The sequence below is a fragment of the Sebastes umbrosus genome, chromosome 11, assembly GCF_015220745.1.
Source record: "Sebastes umbrosus isolate fSebUmb1 chromosome 11, fSebUmb1.pri, whole genome shotgun sequence".
Lineage (NCBI taxonomy): Eukaryota > Metazoa > Chordata > Actinopteri > Perciformes > Sebastidae > Sebastes > Sebastes umbrosus.
In genome coordinates this window covers 21,188,815-21,214,031 of record NC_051279.1, presented here as the reverse complement: position 1 = coordinate 21,214,031, position 25,217 = coordinate 21,188,815, and the positions used below count along the sequence as shown (strand labels likewise).

Sequence of the window (25,217 nt, the reverse complement as noted above, 5' to 3'; positions counted from 1 at the left end):
CTTGGAAGGAGCCCCGAGGGGAGGGGGTAGGTTAAGACGGAGCTCCTGAGGCCATGCTACTTTCAAATTATGCTAGCTTTCCAACATCGTCGACCCGATCTTTAAGCTGTTGTTAACCACAGACCTTATTTCAGGCATCTGACTAAAAACCCATTCAAATAACCCGTTGACTTCCAGACGAAGGAACCGGAAGTGCTAAAATGCGAACTAATTTCCGGGCTTTAGGCAAGGCCTATGGAAAGGAGGCCGGGTCACGGGCGGACATGGGTCATGGGGTATGGGGTATAACACATGCGCAGTGTAACTGAAGCTGTGGTCGTGCGTTGCGATTGGCTCAATTTCGGCGAGTGTAGGCGAGATTTTACTGCCCATGTGTTATACCCCCGGAGATATGACGCCTCCTTTCCTAAGGCCTTGCTTAAAACCAAGGCCTATAGACAGGAGGCTGGGTCACACGTTATCAACGCGTCATATCTCCGGGGGTATAACACATGCACAGTAAAATCTCACCTGCACTCGCCGAAATTGAGCCAATCGCATGTGTTGTACGATACCCCATACCCCAAGACCCATGTCCGCCCGTGACCCAGCCTCCTTTCCATAGGCCTTGGTTTTAGGACTCGTTCCTGTAGCACTCTATATAATTATTGACAAACATATTAGTAAAAAAGGTCCCATGATCCCTTTGCAAATAAAGTTTACAGGCTGGCTCTTTTTTATACATGTCTCATCATAAGTTATGTAATCTTTTGCTACTAAAACGCCTAGATATCTCACTGCAGTATAGCTCCCTGTAAACGATGTGTCATAAATGCCCACTATATTACATAAACATACAGACACATTAGCTCATATTTGTTGACACCATAGAGACTGTACAATCTGCAGCCTCTGGTGGATAACAGAGTGCAGCAGCGACATCTGCTGGCTAAAGAAGGTAACGAGGGTCGATTTAGATATAGATATAGATTCGATATAGATCATTAAGCTTTGTGACTATCACACAATCTAAATAATATCCAACAGGCAACGTGTTCTGACAGATATACTCCTCTACAAGTCAGAAATGATAAGGTTGTATGAGATGCCTTGTTTAGTCAATTTTAAAAAGGAAGTATGATTCTGAAGTCCGATACGCGGGCTAGTGGCGCAATGGATAACGCGTCTGACTACGGATCAGAAGATTCTAGGTTCGACTCCTGGCTAGCTCGTTCCTTTTTCTCTCTATGCGATGTTGATCTAGGGCCGGGCCAAAGACGATATACCCTGAAACAAGATAGAAATGAGCCTACCATTCGTTTGTTTTGCTCTCACGTCTCTCTCACAAAGGACAAAGGAGGACGGTCTGCAGGACAGATAATAATGCACACAGTGCACTTTCATAGACTAAACTACTGGAGTTACCCTGCACTATATTCACTTTTTTAACAGTCTCTTCTGCGCTCTATTCACCTTTTTAATAGTCTCTTCTGCACTATATTCACTTTTTTAATAGTCGTGTATCACAGCTGTTACCCTGCACTATACTAACTTTTAACAGTTTTCTTCATCTCCTTGTATTTTTTTTATCTGGTATATTTTTTTTTGTACTTTTCACTACTAACTTTTTTACTGCCTTTTTACTAACATGTTTTGCACTATGGAACTGTGATGCTGGAAACTTGAATTTCCCTCGGGTTCAATAAAGTTATATCTATCTATCTATCTATCAATTATGTACAGCACAATACTCATTCTTAATTCTTCTAAACAGGAAACTGACCTACTATAAACACTCAATCAGAATTGTAATTTTATTGCATACTGATATCTAAAATGTACTGTATAAGTATACTTTATAATATATATATATATATATATATATATATATATATATATATATATACATATATATGTATATGTATATATATATAAAACATTATGTATGTGGGATTCTGTACAATTTCCAACAATAGTTTACCTTCATCAGGTCAGTGTCGCTCCTGTCACTTGTCGGTTGAACAAATCCATCAAGTGAGAACTAATAGCAAAGCCTATCACTACCAAAACTTCTACCAAGTTTTGACGAATCCTAATCGGTAGAACTACTAAATATGTCGCTGCTGTCACCTGTCGGTCGAGTATGTGAGAGCCAATCAGGTTGCCCATCACTACCAAGATTTGACCAATAACAATCATTAGAGCTACCAAGAATTGCGCCGGAAGCCACAATGAATGATTCGTCTAACACTACTACGGATCAGAAGATTGTAGGTTCGACTCCTGGCTGACACAAGCTTGAGTAGGTAACTAGTGGAGAAACTAGCTTTACTAGTTACTTACAACTTTAATTAATATAATACTATAGAGTTGGCAATGGTGATCTTATAGTGAAATTATTATATAGCCTAGTGTTTATATAGTATCACTATAATGTTTCCTGTAGCATTTCTATGTTTTTTTCTGATATTATAGGAAATTACTGTAGTTATAGAGAGTTTTATGTAGTATCACTATAAGATCACTATAGCCAATAGTATTTCTGTAGTAATTTTCGATTAAAGTAATACTGATAGTTTCTGTGGTATTTCTATAGAAATTCTTAATAGTAATACTATGGTGTTTTCTGTAAGGGATCTGACAAACAAGACCACCCAGGTTCCACAGTTCATGTGCACATAATACTGTACTTACTTAGAAAGTTAAAAAATATGTGTGCTATCAGGCAAACTCTGCAAGTTGAGCACTTTTTTTGTGTTTGTCTGCAATCTATATGGCAGCATAACCTGCAGTGGCCCTTTAGACATGACTGAGTTGATCAAATAATGCATTAATGTTAATAAATATTAAAAGCAGATCTACTTGTAAAAGTAGTAGTAGTTCAGTTCACTGAAATCAAGGTATCACATGAATGTACCTTTTTCTACTGGGAAAAAAAGAACCAAATTCAAATTGACAGTTTGCAATGCATTTATTAAATATGTATAACACTCATACAGCACATATGTATATGTTTGCTCTTCATTTTAATCTACAGATGGCTATGAAATAAGGAACTCAAATGACAAGCAAGTATTAAGTTACTAAACTCAAGACAACATTTGGAGGGCAAAGGTAGGCAATCAAAACTGCACTTCCCACTGCAAATCAAATTAGTGTTTAAGGGGTTTTGCACAAAAGTCAAAATGAAACAAAAGTAAATGAATATAGGCCTACAATATATATCTTTTTAAATAGACAATGTTTGCAAACGTAATAAAATACATAGATCTACAGGCCTAATACCAACCTCTTCATAGGTGCATAGAAAAAAACAGAAAATCTATATCTAAGTGCTAAGAACAGACTGCGTTTGACAAATAATGGCTGTTGATTTACTGGAGAACATTATTACCTGGCTCTCTGAAAGAGAGAAAGTCATTCATATGTTTTGTTTTTGACTGTGAAATGGTAGGCCCTAAGCAAACGAAGGTATAGCAGCTTGGGAGATAATGGCATTGTTTGACATTTCTATGGAATGATCATGTAATAAAGTTATTATTTGATATCATTATTGCATACAGGATTTTTGCATATGAGCCACAATGATTGCTCTGTGTGCAGGTCAACAAATAAAGGCCTCTCACAGAGCGTTTTTGCGGGTACTACCTTGAGAAGAAAATGAACACTTTCTGGTTAAACATTGGAAAAGGAAGGAATCTATGTTGTGCTAAGACTTTTTAAAAAAGGCTCAACGCCAATTTTTTTGTATATTTTTCATATGAAAATACACACCAGCTGTTATTATTGCATGTAGGAACTGTATTGTATGATTGAACCATTATTTTCCAATAGCTATTGAGCCGGCAGAACCATTAGACTAATCATTTATGGATTGATTTGGATTGAACGTGAAGTTGAAGGTACACACTAAAATGAGTTGACTATTATATTTACATAGTCAATGTAACTGATGTACACATAAAAAAATCATATGGCAACACTTCTGCAAAGTCTGTTTATCTATAACACAATGCTTCACTGTATTCAAAATAGGGCTTTGGTGTATTATAATACTTCATTATTGGATGAAAACCTCTTCAGAAATAATGGAAACTTCATTAACATTCCTGTGAAAACAGACATCAAACCATAGTATGATCTGATGCACTGCATTAATCAATCCTCTACAACAAGAATTGCACGTATCCACTCCTGCTGTCAGTCACGCTGTGGCAGTTCCTCCACTAATCCACCAGGTGTCTCCCTCTCTCCACCTACTAGTAGGTGTTAGTAGAGGCTGCAGCGATGGGAGAGGAGCAGCCCGGCTCCATGTGCTTCAGGTGGCAGGAGTGGCAGAGAAGGTGGCCGTTCAGAGGGTAGCAGCGGTGACCCTCCTCGTCATTCAGTTCCATCTTACAGTCCTGAGCAACACAAAGGAGGAACAAGGGTGAGACACACGTCCACTGGCAGGTTACATGAGCTAGAACAGATGGATAGAGGACAATTGGTCGGATTTCTGCTCTGTATTGACCTCATTTCTAAGCACTGACAAATTGGACGGCAATAATCAACTTGGAAGTGTGCAAAGACAGCATTTAGAACATGCGCATTTCTACATTTACAAAAAGATTTAAATTCCCCATTATTAGCAAATCTCAACAAATGTCAAATCTGTGCCTACTGACAAAAGAAAAAAAAACACGCTCTGTTCAATAGTGGATTCCTTTCAGGGTTCAACATGCACCACGGTCCGATGGCCCACCAAATATCCCCTGTAGGTGGCCCCCTGTGGCCACCAAGGTGTATCAGATCTCTCTTCAGAATGAGACTGCATGTCTCAATGAGATTACGGCGACCGTGTCCTAACCATAGACATAAAAATACAATCATTTATCTCCTCATCATTTAAATTGTGTTTTTATGCAAAAAAGATAGACGCTGTCTTTTGTAGTGTGTGCACAAAGAGACTGAGAGAACAAAGAACTTGAGTTTTAAATCTAAATTAATCATATTATTTTCATTCTGTTAATGTCACAATTAAAGAAGGTTGTGTTAAGTTGCCTTTCCTGTATTGTGTTTACATGAGTTTACATTTGGGCCACCAAAAATGTGCTTTTGTCACACCAAATTTAGGGGATCGGTGGCCTATCGGGCCAGTGCTTAAAAATATAAGTGTCTATCCCTGCCTTTATATATACTGCATTTAATCAGGAAGTCACATTGAGATTGAGATCTTATTTACAAGTCAGGCCTGAGTTCAGAGAAAAAAATAAATAAAATAAAAAATAAAATAAAACAAATAATGATAATGGTAATGACATGGTAATCAAATAGCTAATATTTAAATATATATACATATACAGCATGACAAAATATAAATAAATGCTTTCTGAAATATCATTGGCATATGTATGAAAAAATATATATATTTTATGTAAAATAATCATAACTAAAATCAATAGAACCTCTCACCAGATTTTTGAATTTCCCTATCGATACCAGTGTGTAAAGTTTCAGTCTACTCTGTAAATTATTCAAATAAAATATTATCTGCCTTATGGCTTACAGTTTCAAGAAAGAAATGATTCTAATGTCAAAATGCTCTTCTTTAAAAAACTTGAAAGATGAACCAAAAAAATAAAAACACCAGGAGGACACGGCCACTCAATAGTTAAAACACTTCTGCTCCTCACAGCCCACTGATTTTTATTTTCATGAAGCGAAAGAACAGCAGCTGTCAATCAGCCTTTGGCAAAAAAAAAGAAGAGGCACTTGAGTAAAGTGATGAGATAGGGATGATGAGGTGTTGCATACCTGCTCTCCTCAGCAGTATGTCATTAACCGCCGAGACTGTAATTAAGATCGGAGATCTACTCATTATGGTTTCTCTTAATGAGCCATTCAGAGAGGGTCCCTGGCTCCGAGCCACTAAACATGCGTGTTTTCAAGAAAGAGAAATGTGACATTTCTTTTTTACCCACCTCACAGTGATAGCATTCCACGTGATAGTCTTTGTCCATGGATACAACTCGAATGGTTTCATCAGACCCCTGGAAAGAAATTCAGACGGACAACTGAAGCCAATCTCGCCAGAAGAAGACACTCGACGGTTCTTATTCTGCTCAGTCTGACAAAAGCTTCAAAAGATCGATAAAAAGCGTGCAGACAGTGATGGAAGCCAAGAGCTGAATTGTCTGTATTTATATAAATCATACTGGCATACAAAAATATAGACACAAAATGCAGCCACATGGAGCCAAAGATTATAGCAAATCATTTACAAAGATCCTGTAAATCAATCTGTACATTCAGAGTTTGTGTGTGCTCTTTGTCCTGCAGACAGGTTTCCTTTTCAGTCATCTTTCTCTGGTTACAATATCAGCCTGAGAGGGAACTCCCCTGAACATCCGTAACAACAGCTTACATAAATGCACAAGACAGACAAGGCCCCTCTACCCCAACACACATACAAACACACACTACCTCTCCTCTAAATACCGGCCTCACTGGCTTACTCAAAGGGGAGGGCAGGGGACATTCCGGCAAAGTCAACTCTAATTTTGGACATTTCTTTGCTTTTGCCAGCATGTCCTGTCTGCCTGCCTGTCTGCATGTGAACCGTACTTCTCCCCTACTTTCCGTCTAGTCCTCCTTGGCACTACGTCAAATCAAAGCCCAGAGATATTAGGCCTCACATTGTTTTTTGACCTGTAGTCTAGTGGGAAATATGGCTATATTGAACTATCTGTTCTGCGTTTGGTTCATAACGGAGTAAACATGAGCAGATGAGGATTTATAATCTGCTGAGCTCCTGGTGGTTAAAGGTCCACAGGTAAAAGTGAGCAGCTTCTAGATGTAATGAAGGTATAAAGTCATGCTGGAATTCATATTAACACCACTGTTGCATTGAAGCTTGTCTTTAGGGGGCTTTGATAGTGCTTCATCCTAAGACTACCGCACTGCCAGGAGCATAATCAAACACAATATCCATATATTATATACATATAATACATGCGATATGGACAAAACTACTATTGTGCTAATTATCAGAGCATTATCCTAACATCAATGTATTTAGATATCATTTAGATACAACTTCATCTCAGTGAGTGAAATGGTTTTAATTTTTTTCAAACCCAAAAGATCTCAACCTGTAACAGATTTGAGAATATAGAGAGACTATACAGTATATGATAATGTTTCATCATGACCCAGTCCTAATTTAAGGTGAATGTTAGCTTACCTCTGAGGGCAGGATGGGCTGGTTGCAGGCTGCACACTTAGGCGCCAGGACCCTGAGAGAGCATAAAGAAACATGTTTTCATACATCTGTTTGAACTGTACTCAAATAAGTGAACCGAATTCAAATTCACTCTATCTAAAGCTTACAGTTCATATTTGATGTCTCTCTATCTCCTGACTTTTAAACCTGTTGAGCCTCCCTCTTTTTTGTCCTCTGCCCTGACTCTGACTAGATTTAGAACATCCTGGTTCCACTAAGGAGATGCCAGGTTTGCAGATGTGCTGGCTTCCCCTCACACACGTGATTCCCCCAATTCCAAAAAGGCAGTAGAAAAACAAAAAGTAAAATTATTTCCACACACATGGCTGGCACCTGGATGTCTGAGGGAATAACAAAGGGCCTCTCAGTGTGGATGGGCATGACTGTGGCTAAACGTCGAACACATACTGTATACACACAATAAGGTTTGTCTGATTTAATCAGCGTGGAGAACATGTGGGAGCTGCCAGACAGCGATCGGCCATGTGCCTGGCTGTGCCGCTGTACATGTTGTCCAAGCAGGGAGAAGAAGAGAGGCTGCGACTGTAGAGCTGCTGTTGAGGTTGAAGCGCTACAGGTGCTACTGTTTATCACTTTTACTGCAACATCAAATGTTCTCACACACACAAAACCTTGACTTTCCACCCAGATGTTAGAAGCTGTGTTTTTGTCCTTACAGAGCATGTTACTGTTGGACAAGAGGAGCCATATGGCCGGACGCCACTCTTCACACCTCTAACTGGACGGTCTCCCTCCCCCTCCCTCTCCTTTCACCCCTGACTACACTTCTCATGTGTCTGCCACACGTGGCAGAGAGACTCAGTCGACCCTTCTCAACAACATCCTGCAGTAGCGAGGGAACGTTAAGGGGCTGTACTGTCATTTGCAACAAGACACCTAGACACTTTTGTCCTTTCCGGTGTCACGCTAAACTAATTTAAACACAGATAAATCTCGATCATGCACTCATGTGTTCCTTTGACATACTGTGTAACGCTCACCTGTGGTAGTCTTTGAGACAGTAAATCTTATTTTCAGTGTCCACGGTGAAGGGCACTCCGTCAAGGCTCTCATTACAGATGACACAGCGGAAACAGCCGGGGTGGTACGACTTCCCGAGGGCCTGCAGGATCTATAAAGAGAGAAATGAGTGAAGAATATCAGGGCGTTAATGCTTTAATTCCTTCTGCTACTGCTACTTCATATTTCCTCACTGTCTGTTTCCAATCAAATTAAAATAGTCAATGTTCTTAAAAAAGACTGAGATGACTTTTTAACGATCCCTGTGGGTATATTGGGTCGTAACAGCAGCTGAGAATAGGACAAAGCTAAGAATAAGCCCAACTAGAGTACTCAGGATAATATATATAACAAGCAATCACACCTATAAAATAAAGCTAAAAGAAAAACACAGCAATTAAATAAACGTACTATGTCTTCTCTGGCAAATTTAAGACAAAGGCAAACGATATGTCTTATGTTACATACAGAAATATAGAGTTGTTCCAATACCGATACTCAAAATTCGGGATTGGGTATCAGCGAGTACGCTAGTCTATGCATCGATCTGATACCACAATTTATTAACCCAGAAAAAAACAACTTGTTTAACTGGAAATCAATTCTTCTTCTTTGAAATTATTTCATGTTTTACAAAGAGTTTAACCTGAGCCAGGCCGTACAACAAAGATAGTAATCATATATCACATCCATACATGGTCAGTAGTAAACAGCTTTTAAATAATAATAATAATAACTATATAGTTTTGTTATCACGCTGGTATCGGTACTCAGTATCGGCCGACACTGCAAGTTCAGGTATCGGAATCGGTATTGGGAAGGAAAAAATGGTATCGCAACATCTCTACAGATATGTGTACATATAATATGCATAACTTGCAAATAGTCTCAGTGATCAAGTCCTATAGATTTCTGCTGTGAGATACAGCACGTTAAATGTGCAGATGTGAAGATTAGTCAGCACAATAAAACAGAGACGATCTCCTTCATCTCTGTCTGCTGGGTGGAGAACATGTGTCGACTCGTGTCTAGAAAAAACATTCATATGCTGCGACACTTCCTGCCTTGATCACATGCTTTGTGTGTGTGTCCGTTCCGTTTTTACCCATGAGCCTTTGTGTGTGAGTGTGAGAGAGATGCACATGCAGAGCCTATGCTTCCTCCTGAGTCTTTAACCAGATGTGGCCACAGAGAGCTCATTCAGGGTGAAGTAACTGCTGAGATCACCTGGCTCGGACCCATTCACACAAACACACAGACAGACATAACACTCAAACTACACACAACTGGGCAGAAGTAACAGACACTCACCATGTCCATGATCAGATGTCCACATGCGTTGCACTTGTCTGCAGACTGCTGGAAACCAGAGTACTTCAACAGGCAGAGAAAAAGACGACAGTGATGTCATTGGAATGTGGTTATTTAATGGATGACTGAAATCTCTGACTCTCTGTTTCAGACTGAGCGCTAAACAGCTCAACAATGTCTCCCAGGCATAATCCAAAGTAGCCTTTAAGGTTTAGCTGTATAGTTGTACTAAAACTTCTAAAATCACTCCTTTTGATCAAAAACAATCAGAAAGTTTGCACTCTAAGTGTGTGGAATACTGAACAAAAGTCAATACGACGTGGTTCCTGAGATTGGCATTTAACTGATACAGTATTTGAATCAGTCGGCTCAGATTTCTTACGTGTTAATATGTATGTGTCAGCGAGGAGAGGCCACGCTAACAGGCCTGGCAGAAGAGCAGACGTAATTAACGGCACACAGAGGGAGAAGAGCCAGAGCAAATTTAATTCACTGTAAATTTTGATTTTAATTGAGCAAGTAGGAGCTTTAGGTGGAAAGGCAATTAGATGAGGTTTTATATGGAGGCCTCATGGGGTAAACACGCACAGAGCGACTGACAGTGTGAACGCAAGGATGAGTTGGGAAAATACAACCAAAAAGGGGGGGATTTACAACATAATTGTACCCAGCGGTTTCAGTTGTGTTTAAGGTACATCCTATGATGATGGATACTGAAAGTTTTCCATTTTTGCAAAGTACACACTAGGGCTGCCACCTCTTAGTCGACTAAACGGTCGTTTTGGTCTTTGTCGACTAAGATTTCTGTAGTCAATTAGTCGTTTTTTTTATCCTTTTTTCATACTGAATGACTTATTTCTAAGAAACTTATGATCACATCTCCGGTAAACACAAGATTTAAGGTGGTGCTTTTGTGTGATTCTTTTGTGGAGAAACTCAGTTTTACAGATCCGTCGATTAAATCAACTAATCAATTAGTCGACAATATCGTATGAGTGTTAGTCGACTAAGAATTTCTTTGGTCGAGGACAACCCTAGTTCATACAATCATTCTACACTGGTGTAAATGGCCTGACCGCCCTCCACCCTATACACCATAGCGAAGCAGCATCTCCAGTTACTGACCTCTTCCAGTCCCACCCAGGGGAGGAAACTGATATGAATCGGCTGCATTAGATGCGGGAAACTGTGCGTCAAGGTCAAAGTCTCAAACCGATACGTTGCATTTAAGTTGAAGGCTGACAGGTTGATTATAGGTTGCATTTTAAGGTACACCTGATGAATGGTGATTCAAGGGAAAGCCTCTTGTTAATAATAAATACAGAGAGATTGTAAACCTTGAGACAATAGAGATGTGGACGGAGTGAAAGTGAATGCATCTCAGTATGAGAAAGGTGCTGTGTGTAATCTCAACCTAAAGCAACAAATGTCACAAGACCACATACCTCAGTTGAGGTATAATAAATATTGATTGTGTATTGACTGCTCACCAGAAAGTCCTCTTCACAGAAAACCCTCCCTCCGACATAGTAGAACGCCTTCCCTCTCAGCCTTCGACCTACGGAAACACACAGAACAGTCCGTTTGTATCTTTTCACTCGAGGAAGAAAAACGTTTTTAAAATTTTGAATTACAATAAGTAGAATAAAGTAGACGAGAAAAGGTAAGCCACTGATAGATAGTTGAAATGTCTTACTGGAAAATCTTGCAAAGCCACGAGACCAGTCTCAGAAAATAGTTAGAGCACTAATGCATAAAGATCATGGTGATTAATTACACCCATTCGAAGGTAATGGTCCCTCTTGCAATATTCATTATATCCTGCTGAATCCCGGGCAAATAAATCAAACAAGCGGATCTCTGGTGTGCTGGTGTCTTAATATAATATTGCTGGGACGCTGATCGGGTTGCAGTAGGACAATGAACACATCTGGATCAAACACATGTGAGGAAAAAATGCTGATTAAATTCAATTACTAGACAGGTGCAACAGATTAAACACTCTGCTCTATTGGATGTAGTAGCAACCACAGGCCAAGACCTGCGACGACCTGTTATTCTTCTTCTTTGTTCCTTTCTGGTGTCTTTCCACATGCTGGGTGTGCTTCCTGTCTGTCTGTCTGTGTGTGCTTTAATAGTTCTATGGTCTGGAGCTGGCTTCTTATAGCAGCACACACACAGCAAAAACCACTTCACATAGCTATTTTTGCTCAGGTCCCACAGGAAGAGAAAACATTCCTGGCATTTTCGGAGTGGGGAGGTGAGGGAGGGGACGGCAGTGGAGAGGAGGGGGTTAACCTTGGTGAACAGGAGCCGTCTTTATCTCCCGTGCTCCATCTCATGCTCTGTTTACCTGATTGCTTGTATCCAGATAGACTCACACAGTCATTTAGCCACCAGGAATTTCAGTTTCATTTTTAAGACGAAGAAGAAATGCAGTGCAAAACCACAGTATTTGACATTTTAAATAGAGGCCTTTCTTCAGATTCATTTCTGGAAAACATGGACAACAAGTCAACAAGTAGTCAGCAATGAAAAAAATATATATATATTGGCACATCCCTTCATTTGACATAGTAGGATTGGAAGATATGACAGTATTAGCCTTTATCGTGGTAGCTATCCTGGGAGTATTACGCCATCAAGGGCAAATTACTGATGATATTTGCATCCATGTGATGAAGCAATTTGATTTGCTGTGTTAGCTACAAACAGACCTGCCTGGTAATTTTTACCCCTAAGTCGTTTATCAATTAATTTTGCACAAAATGTACTATACCACGATAATATTATATAAATATACATTTCTTGTGACAGATGTCATTATCATATTTCACCCCTAGTACACAGATCAACCTACAAAGTGAAGAAAAATTACTATTTGAGTCTAATAGTAAAAAAAACAAGCTCACAAAAGAGGCTGACCTCACTCCTCTCTACTAAAACTGCTGTCTTAAAATCAGCAATAGATTGAAATAAGCCTGAATTGCACGTAGAATACAAAGGCAAGAACCAAGAAAAAAAAAAAACTGAAAAAGGAAATTAACTGAAACCTCATGATTCGTCTTTTTATATCAATGGGCACATGACATCTCTCTGAACCAGTTATCCACAATTACATCATCCTACTTAAATAGAATAATAATGGTCACGCAACCATGTCTGGCTGAGGCTAACACAATAACTAACTTAAGAGCATTTCCAATCGGGCCAAGGTGTGGAGCTGGCCTTGGGTAATTACTGACAGACAGTCTTGGAACCATGTCCCTAAAGGAAAGAGGGAAGGATGAAGGGGATGACAGTGAGATATGGGCCATCCCTCCTCTTCACATTCCTGTCTTTTTTTTCCCAGCGAGTCAGAGAGGGAAGGCTCAGAGCTTTGCGGAAAGATAAGAGCTTAATTAAAGTCAGGAGTCAGGACTGACTATTTGACAAGAACTGTGACTATTGCGCTTTCATAAAAATGTAAAATACCTGAGGGACAGAACAAAACACAAGGCCATTTTCTAATTAAAACATTCGATGAATTCCCTTATGTAATCCTATTCGGAAAATAAGAAATTCACAATGACCCTGCCGCGGCTTCCTAATCGGGCCTCAACCCTCTTTCCTTCCAGTAAATTAGCAACAAAAAAAAACCTGCATCTCTTTTATACCAATTTCACATTTGTAGACTCTTTACTCTGAGATTCAGTCTCACCTCCTGCCCTGCTAAAGATATCTATGTATGTTTAATTGACAAAGAAAAAAAAATCTTCCCTGCACTTACAAGAAGTGTTTTTGGTAGTCTGAATGCATTTCTCTGACTGTGAGCAGCACCTGGGATGTTTGGTCAAGGTCCCGACAATCCACCCACCAGATGTTAACATACCAGTGGTTTTAGGACCAATCAGATCCTTGTTTGTATTCTCCAAAGCCTGCCGACTCGCTGGGATAAGGGGCTCATATTATGAAAGCTGAATCTGAGAGAGGGTCTGTGTACTGCTGTTCCTTACAAACAATAAATATACTGGAAAGTAGGGCTGTGTATTGGCAAGACTCTGGGGATAGGATACGTATCACACCACAACCATATGCATAAAATCTGAGTACACAAAGTGTACTTTTCTTTATGCAATCAGAACAGTGGGATCTGCATTTACATGCATCACAGTCCCTGTAACATCCAACATCATAGCACTACTTTGACAGGGCGGGTATTTTTTGCAAATTAAATAAAGTATTGACCGAGTTAATCTTTGCATGTAAACTGTTAATTAAAAATCGATACAGTGTTTTTGAGAATCAATACAGTGTCACAAAACATAATATCGCAATATTCGATACGAGAGTCTCATATTAGGAGTCTTTTTCCTTTTATTTCCCTCTTTTCTGAGATTTCCACCGATTATTTGAGTTGGCTAATGAGTAAACCAGTTCCCCTGATTACAAACTTGAGCTTACTCTCCAACTGGAATTGGGTTGTACCACTAACTGTTTGTATGCAGTCAATGATTAGCCTGGAGGGAATCCCCCCCTGCAGCGAAGTACTGAATCCCAGACACGCAGCCAGAGCTCTCCTAGCCATCAGGAATGTTCTCCTGCCTCTCAGTCACCTTGGGAGAACTGGTGTGAGGACATAGGAGGGAGTTCACAGTCTTGTTATGCAACTCAACGAGTGTGACAGATGTCTTGACATACAGACTCTTGATGCAAGATGAGAAGGGGATGCTTATTTTATCACTGTGTTTTCAACTGCATGGTGCTGTTTACTGTGTGGGCACAGCATGAATACATATGCATGTATCAGCGTGTGCCTGTGTGCTGGCTGCGTGTGGTGGTGTGCTCCCACTGAATGGTCTCCCTGTCCCGCACTGTCCTCCCATCTCGTTGCGCCCAGCTGACATAACAGCACCCAGTGTCCTCCTGGAGCCCGACCTACTGAGGGCCCCTATGCCTGCATTCCTCCCCAGCTGAGATGCTTTTCCCTAGGGCCACTCACAGCGAGCACAACCCTTATGCCCTCACACGAAGCAAGCTATGAGAGGTATGTGGTGTGTAAACTCCTCCCCCCCAACCCCCACCCCCCACACAGCTTCACAACGTGTCTCCTCTTTTTCATCTCCTTGCTCACACACACATGTATAAACACACAGGACAGAGGGTGAAAGAAAACACGGAGATGTTAATCATATATTTGGGGGCGTAACAAGCGAGGTCAAAGGTGCTGCAGAATAATGGGCTTGAGTTGAGGTCACCACATACTCCACATACCCACCCGTCTCATAATTGGGATAGAGATTTTAATTGGTTAAAGCAGAGAGGCAGCTGGGTCACGCTTCAGCTAAGGAAGTGCACGGCTGTCCAGCCAAGAAGCTACAGGTCACAACATACATCGCACAGTGCAGCCAGGAGCGGTGAACCTCAACTGATACCTGCCTGTCCCTAACTGGTCAGGTAAACTGTGTAATCTGAGAAAATAAAACCTGGCCAGTGCAGTATTAAATGAGTCCACTGAAACGTGGAATACAGGTCACACTGACACAACAAATCAGTTCATTTTCGAGCACTTCATGTAACTTGTGTCATGTCCTGATTAGTTGTTCCAACATGTGCCGTTTGTTTGAATTCATTCTGCCTTAAAAGTTAAAACTGCATCTGCCTCGGGTAATTAAAACCAAAAGAACACAAACGAAGAACAGATATTGCCTTTGAAGTTGTTGTCAAAGTGATTCTAAACAAATAAGCCCTGTAGCTAACCAGTACAAGCCATTATTGCTTCATTATAAGTGTCAGGAGGTTCACGCTGATGCTTAGAATCCCCGCCTTTCTCACACGTGATTTGTCAGTGATTTTCAGTCTCGAGCGCCACACCAGACTTGGATATGGTCTTAAACTATACTAAAAAGTTATTTTATTGACTGATGGATGAATTAGGTCGTCAAAAAGTCTCGCTTTGTGTGTCTTTGTGTGGGCTGGAGGTGGTGACTGGCACACCCAGAAACCAAACACCGGCAGCACAGGACAGTAATCCCCAAATAATTGTGTGTTTTTGCTCGGGGGCAGTGAATGAGTGAAGAAGAAGGTACCACTTTCAATTCAAGACAACAGGGTCTTTGGCAGCCTATTAGTCAGGAGGCGACATGAGCTTTACGTGTGAATGGACACGAGGAGAGGAGGTGAAAGTGTTCGAATGGGAGCAAAAGGTTTAGTGAAGGTATGCTGTGCATGTTTATGTACTCACTGCAGGCGCTGCAGGTGAAGCAGCTGTCATGGTAGAGGCTGCCCATAGCTTGGCAGGCCTGGCTGGCTCCGTACACCGCCTTGTTGCACTTAACACAGACTCCTGGAACACAACACAGCATATGACCAGGTCAGAAAAGTCACAGGGAGGCACACATTTAAGTCATTAATGCATTTAAATCCACACACAGAATCAAATACTAAATCAGAGATATAAATTAGGACACTCTTAGTTTATTGTATCAAGATAAAGAGCTGTGGAAGCTGTGATCCAGATTAAACCAAAAACAATGGAGACAAAGAAAAAAAAATCACTTCACAAAAGTCAGGAAGCTGGGTGGCGGGCTGTGTCATTGAAAAGGGAAATATATCCCTATTTGCTTATTTGACTTGGCAAAGAGACTGAGAAGTCTGTTAATAAGGACTTTGATAAAAATCAAAATGTTCTTTCCTACCCTAACTACACACACAATCCATGTGGCTTGTTATCAAGACACTGGAGTCTACTCAATATTAATCTATCCATTTATCCGAGCCAAGTATGCGCAGAGAAAAATGTAAAAAAAAGAAGAAGAAGAAAAGAAATGAAGATAAAAGCCCAAAAGACATGAAAGCAAGAGTGCGTTGGGTGAAGAATACCAGTTCAGGCCTTTAAAAAAATCACATGAGAGCATGCCAGGCAACATTACATAATCTGTCCTTTGACTTTGGACTGAACAACACAAGGTTTCCATGTGCTCAATATGCAACATTTCTCTTTATCTGGAGCTGACTAGGATGCAACACTACTTTCCTGAGACCTGGCATGGAAATAGTATCTTACTTCGCACCAATTCCCTGCATCTCTCCCTCTATGACATGGCGTGATGTGACAACTGACATATGGACTGTGACAAGTGACAACCCCCCCCATCACTGCTGACCGTAATGGGTAGTCAGCTAGCTGCTAAATCAATCAGATACAGTATGATATGACCTTCCAATCATGAAATATTAAGTTAAAGTAGCAGGAGGGGCGACGGCATTGACGGAAAGATGAAAGCAAGACCTCGAGCTTCTCTTTTAGTGCGAGGATGTTGTGTGCATGAGGCTATTTGTGTGTGTATGTTTTTATAGAAAAACTCCCCGGAGACAGAGAAATAGAGCTCAGCAGAAGAGCGTGGCCCAGCCCAGCCCAGCCCAGCCCAGCCCAGCCCAGCCCGGCCCAGGTCCTGCTCCAACACTGACAAAGAAACTTCTGTTTTCACTGTATCCAACACACATCACGCGGCCGCCTCCTCCAAAAACACACAGTTACATTTAATAACCTTCAAATGTTTCTCTTCGTAGACTTTCAGTAATGGGTAACTGGGTTATATATAATTCAACTAAAGCCTCTCCTAATACCACAACAGAGGACACATCATCAGGGGCCCCAATGGCTGGAAAGAAGATTTAGAGATAATAAGAGGGATATTATTAGAGAGCAGAAGAATGTTGCTCTTATGTAAGCTATTTTGTTTACATGAAAACACAATAAAGTAGTCATGCCATCAAACTACTGAAATGAATCACATTCTCTGCTTTTCTTCTGTGAATGTTGACTATAAACATTCCATGTCATGGAACAAACAATACAGCAGGAATAAGATTCTCAGGAAAACAGTACACATACAATACAGACACTGGGCTAAGGATATTTTTCCTTTATTTTTTTTGTATAGATTTGATTTGTACGCCCCATGTGAACAAAAAAAGTCCTTTCACTCTTTTCTAGGGACCAAACATTCCTTGTTTTCATAGTAACCTCCTCACCGGTTGGGCCACTACAAATCTGCTTTTGGCCAGAGTCCCATATTCCAAAACAGTGTGATTATTCAGGGGACTGACTGCTTGCTTCAAGTGGGGGGAGGGGAACCAAAACACACCGCCAAAACTTCACCCCTCCTATCCCCCCCTCACCTTTCCCAGTTGTCAAAACTCCCAGTAGATGGCTGCTTGCTGGCCAACATGCCACTGACTAAAAAGGGACTATTGAGTGTTATCACTTCTTCAGTTAGCCCCAAGGTTTCAGATTCATCACATCCATGATGTGATGAGAAAATGAAAAGCAAATGTATGTACATCAGCATCTCATTCAGTGAAAAGTATGTAAAACATTTCATAAATGGAGTTGTGTTGTGTCTCCTATAGCAGTGGTTCCACAGTTTGTTTTTTTGATGTACCGCCACACCCATGAGATAAGCTCAAATGTTTATCCATTCCATTTAGGTAACTATTTCACCTGTTTCCATTACTTTTAGCTAACTATTTCCACTGTTTCTATTACTTCTAGTTAGCCTATCTAAAATATCTACCCATGACTTTTAGCTGAGTATTTTGACTTTTCTGTTCGCTTGCTATTACAACTGACTCAGGTTGGTGGACGGTGTGCACTGTGCTGGCAGCTTAGAGTAGCAGTGCTAGTAGTGTTAGCACTTCTCCAATAAGCCATAAGTAATCAGATGTTTAAGTATAAATTTAAAAGGACTGTGCATTGAAAATAGAGCCGTCCTCGACCAAAGAAATTCTCAGTCGACTAACACTCATACGATTCTGTCGCCTAATCGATAATTGATTTAATCAGCGGATCTGTAAAACTGAGTTTCTCCACAAAGAATCACACAAAGCATCACTTTAAATCTTGTGTTTACCAGAGATGTGCTCCTAAATTTCATAGAAATAAGTCATTCAGAATGAAAAAAAAGCAGAAAAAATGACTCCACTACAGAAATCGTAGTCGACTGAGACCAAAGCGATCTTTTAGTTGTCTAATTGATAAAGAGGGAGCAGCCCTAAATGAAAGATAACCTTTCTCACTAAAAAAAAAAGAGACTAAAATCCATCCATGACACATCCACCACATGATATAATAAACGCCACTGTTAAAACAGCAAATGTATGTACATCGCACACTCATTCACTGAAATGAGCTGAATGCTGTGTCACCTAATGGCATCATATTTTAACTCTCACCACAGCGCACACAGACACCACACCCAGAAGTGACACAGCATAATTAATTCAGTCAAATACTGCCGCTGGCCATATATTCACAGACAAACAGACACATTGATGTGCATGAGACGATATCACATTCACACACACATACACACACATAAAAGGCAGCCTCCAAAGGCATGCCAGAGCACAAGCCAAAAATCCCTGGGAAGCGTTAAGATGAAGCTTTCTACTCAACAGCCAGATGGGATAAATTAATCCTCCATCTTAACACAACACTAAACGCTCAACTGAATGTGTGTGTGTGTGTGTGTGTGAAAGTCAGAGGAAGAGGGGAGGCAGAACACTGGGATGTCCCATCACTTCTCCCCTCTTGGATGAACTTGTCTATAAATCTCACATCCTCTCATGTCTCTTGTGGCCGAGGACAAAGAAGTATCCACAAACTTGTCCCTAAATCTCTACGTTTGTCCACTCATCCATTCACCTTCACCGCAGGCACCTCTAAACTTGTCTGGGACTCCCCTCCTCTTTTTATCTAAAGACCTAATTTCTAAAATTCCTTGCTCTCTTTTCCTTCAGACATTCCTCAGTGTTCCCCCGGTGCAGCCGTTTGGCACTGGACTCATTTTCCCAGAACTTCCAGCTGCAGTTTTGCCAATCAGCACTTGGTGAACGGCCGGGAACTCTGAGGGATCAAAGCCAGCCCTGTATGGACACAACTCACTGGATTGGTTTAACACCACCATGGCGCTGGCAGAGACTTTTAAAAGCACATTATATTCAGTCCCGTCAGGCTCAATGAAACCTTAGCTTTAATCTAATATACTCTATGACATATATACTAAAGGTGCTTAAAAAGTCTGCATATACATATATTATTCACAACTATGAAGGTTTTCTATGATGAAACTTAAGTTTTGTCATGTAAACTAGCCTAAACAAGTTTTTTTCTGACATGAAAGCATGACTCAGAGGATGAGCCACAGTCTAGTGGAAACCTCCATGCAGGAACCGTGTGTGGGCTATGTCTCTGTGGGAACGCGCGTGTGAAAAAAGGCCTATACTGTATTACTTTAAAACCTACACTTCCGTTGATCGCACACTGTGCTCTCCCACACCTCCGTAATATTCACATCACTGTGCTATTTGTGAGCCTTTTCGTGACAGTGACGTATGCCAGAACATCTTCCCTTACACACACACCAATACAAGCACACCAGGGGGGCTGAGGATGGTTGGGAATTACAATCGTGACATTCCAGCAGGAAATTCCTTTCTACGAGGAGGCAAGGGTGGGCTGTGTGTGTGTGTGTGTGTGTGTGTGTGTGTGTGTGTGTAAAAGGGGTGCTCTGTGGCTTCAAACACGATATATCCATCTCACGCTCTCTTTCTCTCACTGTCTTGCTTTCCCGTAGCGGGACATGACATTTTATGAATGGCCATGGCGCCAAACGCCTGGCCAACACCAGCTTTCTCTGCATCAAACACACTCCCAGAAACATACAGTACATCTCACCTATTTACCAGGGCTGGGACGATACAACTATCTCCCGATTCAAAACTGTCATGATACTTGGGTGCTGAATCCGATGTGTATTGCGATGTTAAAGTATTGCAATTCTACAAGAATTGTGATTTGATATTACGATTTATGGCGATTTCCGTTAACTTTTTTAACTCTACAGTTGTAGCGACGGCTGATTTGACCACGGAGATTGGAGAGTGACGGCTGGCTTGACCGCATGTTACCGTAATACGATAACGTTTCCCGTCCATGACAGAGTTAGCATGCAGCTTTTCCTGGCAATGTGTGAAACCCAAAGTGTTTCCATTCTTTACTGTATATGTAGTGTTTACCACGCTGGATCTAAAATGTGAGGGTGCAGGTCGTATCCACGCAGACCCTCCACCGTTTTCGTTTCGGCTCACTGCGGCCGGCTGCGTTTTGTTTTGGTGACGGATACGGAACGGATATGACGTCACGTTACTCTGACTACAACAATAAAAGCGGTATCTTCCTTCTACCTCAGCATAGACTCAAATGAAGCAAATATATTGATTCTGGTATTAAAAGATCAATTTCAAGATCGTAAAATATAAAAATGTGATACATAGGTCAATCGATTTTTTTCCCACCCCTACTATTTACTGTATCTACAACAGCCTATCAGCTGACCTCACAGCAAAGCATGTGTTTTTCTAATGTTGTATTCATTTCCTGATAGCACTCCTACAGTCCCAATAGAGCAGCTGAAGTGCTACACACAGTGATATTAGGAACAGAAACCAGAGTATTCTGCTGATGATGGACATTCTTCAACAACCCTTCTTCCTCTGTTTCTTAGTGAGTGACCTTGTGTATTGATTGAAATCTTAGTTGCAAGACTTCACTCCTCTTTTTTGTGTATTGGTAATAATATCATACATGTAAAATATGTATAATTCCAACAAATGTGAGGTTGGATCAGGAAAACCCAACAAAGAAATTATCTTAAAGGTAAATACATGTCTTGACTAAAAAAAAAAAAACAGCCATGGTTTCTTGTTCCTAATTTGCCCCCAAATACCAGAACTAACCACCACAGGTGTTGTTATTCATAATCATTTTCCCTGTGCGCACGTGTTCATCACTTGCTCAAGCATGCATGGTGTTCTCACAAAAAGAGTGATGAAATATATGCAAGCACAGATCTGTGATGACATCATTCGGAAATGCCACTGCCAGTCAAACAAACTCAACGTGGGAAGGAACATTAATAAAACAATCACAGAGCTGACAGAGGTGATCAAGCTCTAACTAATGAGTTAAGTCATCAATGTTGCTTAGTAATCCATTAAATCTCTGAGAGGAGATAAGAGGGCTACATTCTTCTTTCTGGCCTTGTGCCCCACCTTTTACTGCCAAAGGGTTTGATTCAGCTGCCAAGAGGGCAGACAATGAATCATTTAAAAAAAAAAGACATGAAACAAATTAGAAAATTATTCTGTCTGCATTCCACAGAACAAAAGAAAGAGACAGGCCTCCTACATCGTGTGCCTAATAAGTTCTGCTATTTTATCAGCAACGACCATCAAGAATGCCACCAAACAAAGACTTATGACAATAAATGTGTGTGTCTGTGTGTAAGGGAAACACAGAAGAAGGAAGACAAATGGTGACAGTGTGTGCATGTGTGAATATGAAATCAAAAACAAGTGGATTTATGTTCTGAACTGTGGGTGGGCGGCTCTGTCGTGGCCTAACTGACAGAAGCCCCCTTGTTGATGCTGCATACTAAACTGTCTTACCAAAGTAGTCAGCCTTTGGTTGGGCATCCATCTCTTTTTCCAGTCGATTGGTGAGGGCTTCTAACTTTATTTCAGCTGCTGAAGGCCCCTGTTCGAGGAGAGACTGGCAGGGTAGTTGGACAGGCTTGGGGGAGCGTGGGACTTCAGCTTCAGCACTGATGGCATGTCCACAGACGGCTATTTGGCTCTGACCTTGACCCTGGCTGCTGCTGCTGCTTTTGGACACATTGCCAGGGATCAAGGCAGCAGATGCCACCTTGGCTTTGGGTAGATGTGTTTCAAAGGGTGCAGGTAGGAGCGGAGAGGGACCATTGTGGCTGGCAGAGGGTCTCAAAGTTGGAGAGGCTGCCGGTGCGTAATGGGCTGCAGGATGTGACTGCTGCATGTGGAGGTCAGCTCCTGCTGTGAAGGCACTCAGAGGCAGGCCAGGGATGAGGTCAGAGGGCTCTCCTGCCCATCCCCTGGCTGGCCCAGCAGATGAGGTCAGGTTTACAGGCGGGGTGACAGCCTGATTCTGCTGGGGTGGAAGACTGGGAGGTGCAGACTGACGCTGAGGCTGCTGTTGAGATGTACTGCTGCCCCCAGACCCAGACAGAGGTGGGGAAAGCTGGCTCTGGCTCTCTCTGGATGGGGCCCATGAGGCAACAGGCTGGCTGGCCTGGTGACGAGGATGTGTGGGCGCGTTATGAGACTGGTTTCCTGGGCTGGGGGGAGCAGCAGGGGTGTTGCTGCTGTGCTGGTATGAATGTGGCTCTAAACGCTCCTTATTATCGTAATTATTTCCGTAGCCACATGCCCTGCCGACTGGAAGTTCAGACTGAATGTGGTGTTTCTGGCCATCAAACTGGTTCCCAGCAGCAGCCGTGCCGGTGGTGGTGGTGGTGGTGGTGCAACCCGGCACAGGGCCAGAGAGCATGGGGGGCTTCGCTGCTGCCTCACACGGCTGCTGTCTGTAACTATTGATGGGCGGTCTGTCTTTGGTGTAATACGTGCTGTTGTTGTTGTGGCCCCCATTCATTTTGATGATAGCCTGGTTGTTCTTCGCCATCTCCTCTTGCTGCTTCTGAATGTGTATTTTATTCATTTTAGTGGCAAAAACTCTTCTAGTCTCCTCAAAATCGGGGTTATTTCCTGCGTCCCTCCTGGTTCGGAACAAACCATCTCTGGAGGCTTCATACATGTTTAAATCCTCGATGAACTTACTCGCCTCGAGTCCCAAATCCTCGTATTTATCCATGATGGAGCTACTTTGTGAGTTCAATGAAGCAGAGGAACGGTAAAGAGAGAGAGGTGTTATTAGTTTACAGTCCAGCCGCTCGTCGTCCTGACAGGAGACGTCCAGACTCAGGGTGAAACTTTACTCTTACTCCAAACTCTCCTCTTCTCCTTTTTTTTCCCGTGAAGATTAAAAAGTTACCGCGTCCTCCTCGGTGATGAAACAGTGGAGAAACTGCCGGTCCGTTCAGCTACAGCTCTGTCCAGAAACAAGCCTCCGTGTGTCTGGTTATAACTGAGAGCAGATCTCAGCTCCGATAGCCGGGACGACCCCAACAACTACTCCTCCTCCTCCTCCTCCTCCTCCTCCTACTCCCGGTTTACCGTCCCAGCGGGGAACATTCATTCACAACTTTATCCTCCGCTCCTCTGTCAAGTAAAAAAGTACCTAAAAGTAGTTAAAGTGTGTTAAAATGTGTTAAAATATGTTAAAGTCGCGACGCTTAACTGATAGAACTAATCTACCGTTATAACGAACCGACCGTGGGGATTAACCGTTGTGGAGCTCGAGCCGTACGTGGCCAACGGTCGTCAGTTGGGACTGAGCAGAGCAGGGGACGGTTTGTTTTTAAAGGGGCAGTGTGCTCAAAATGAGCCATGTAAGTAAAAGTTGAGTTGAGATTAATCACACAGTAATGTTAGCTTACAGATAACTAAGCTGTGTCTTAAAATAAACCTAGATCCGCTCCCTCACATCCTGTGTAATTGTTAAAAATATCCAGAGCTAGTTGACTCAGTCTCTTCTCTCTGAGTCAGCATAACACTTCAGCATTTTCATTTTGCTGCTCCATAAAAATTAAAGAGCCGAGCTGGGAGAGTGTGAAGTGTTTTGCTGTGTGAACAGTGGTGATTCACTGGTTAAATATAACTAAGTACATTTATTAAAAAGTATCTTACAACTAAACAAACTGTACACATTTGAGCAGGGCTGGCTTTAGCCCTTTTGGTGACCTAGGACAGGGGTCAGCAACTTTTACTATCAAAAGAGCCATTTTAGGCAAAACAAAAACAAAAAAATCTGTCTGGAGCTGCAAAACATTTGAGCATTGTGATGAAGGTAACACAGTTTATAGTCTAAGTATATAGTATATAAATCTAATGCAGTGAGGGCCAAAAAGCATTATTAGGGCCACATTGAGGGGAAAAACATCTGAGATATACAGAATAAAGTCAGAACTTTACGAGAAAAAAAGTCGTAAAATTACAAGAATAAAGTCAGAACTTTGCGAGAAAAAAGGCGTAATATTACGAGAATAAAGTCATAATTTTACAAGAAAAACATTCGTAAAATTACGAGAATAAAGTCAGAACTTTACGAGAAAAAAAGTTGTAATACTTCAAGATTTAAATCATAACTTTACGAGAAAAAAAGGCGTAATATTATGAGATTAAAGTCAGAACTTTACGAGAAAAAAAGTCGTAATATTACGAGATTAAAGTCATAACTTTCCGAGAAAAAAAGTCGTAAAATTTCGAGAAAAAAAGAAAATAGCATGTAAAATGACTACCTTATAATATTACGATTTTATTCTCGAAATCTCCGATTTTTTTTTTTTTTTCTCAATGTGGCCCTTATACTCCGTTGTACCGTCGTACTATAGACCTACAACAATTATAAATAAAAATAAAAATGTAAACAAAAAACAGTTATTCATTTCCATTTTTAAAGATCCACAGGGCACCTTGAAGGCACCTGCTCTACTAGAATTCAGATGAAAATATTGTAGCCTACTCTTTACTGCACTTCATGTAGGCTATTTTACAGTTAGCTACTTTATTAAGTTTAGGCTACATAGCTTACAAAACTAAATATGAAACTACCCAACAACATACAATGGGCTAGTGGTTTTCAAAGTGGGGTCTGGGGACCCCAGGG

At 41.3% G+C, this 25,217-nt stretch overlaps 1 protein-coding gene and 1 non-coding gene across 2 annotated transcripts; one reads left to right on the top strand and one right to left on the bottom strand.

Annotated features, from left to right (window-relative positions):
* Positions 1-1,138: 1,138 nt before the first annotated feature.
* Positions 1,139-1,211, top strand: trnar-acg. The gene has a single exon. It is a non-coding gene; the product is annotated as a tRNA-Arg (tRNA).
* A 1,720-nt stretch (positions 1,212-2,931) lies between these two features.
* LOC119497182 (LIM domain-containing protein 1) lies at positions 2,932-23,886 on the bottom strand. The gene is made up of 8 exons (XM_037785111.1): positions 22,067-23,886; positions 15,798-15,899; positions 11,065-11,132; positions 9,575-9,637; positions 8,245-8,375; positions 7,205-7,256; positions 5,943-6,011; positions 2,932-4,382 (listed from the first exon to the last, which is right to left on the bottom strand). Exons 1-8 carry the CDS (start codon positions 23,301-23,303, stop codon positions 4,239-4,241), a joined length of 1,866 nt encoding a protein of 621 aa, XP_037641039.1. The 5' UTR covers positions 23,304-23,886; the 3' UTR covers positions 2,932-4,238.
* Positions 23,887-25,217: the final 1,331 nt, after the last annotated feature.

What these genes read in the sequence shown, in the direction of transcription:
- LOC119497182 (XM_037785111.1), bottom strand. Translation starts at nt 23,303, where the DNA reads ATGGATAAATACGAGGATTTGGGACTCGAGGCGAGTAAGTTCATCGAG. An exon ending in ACCAAAGGCTGACTACTTTG is followed by an intron (nt 15,900 to 22,066) that starts GTAAGACAGTTT and finishes GTTGTGTTCCAG; the next exon opens with GAGTCTGTGTTAAGTGCAAC. An exon ending in AGCCCATCCTGCCCTCAGAG is followed by an intron (nt 6,012 to 7,204) that starts GTAAGCTAACAT and finishes ATTTCTTTCCAG; the next exon opens with GGGTCTGATGAAACCATTCG.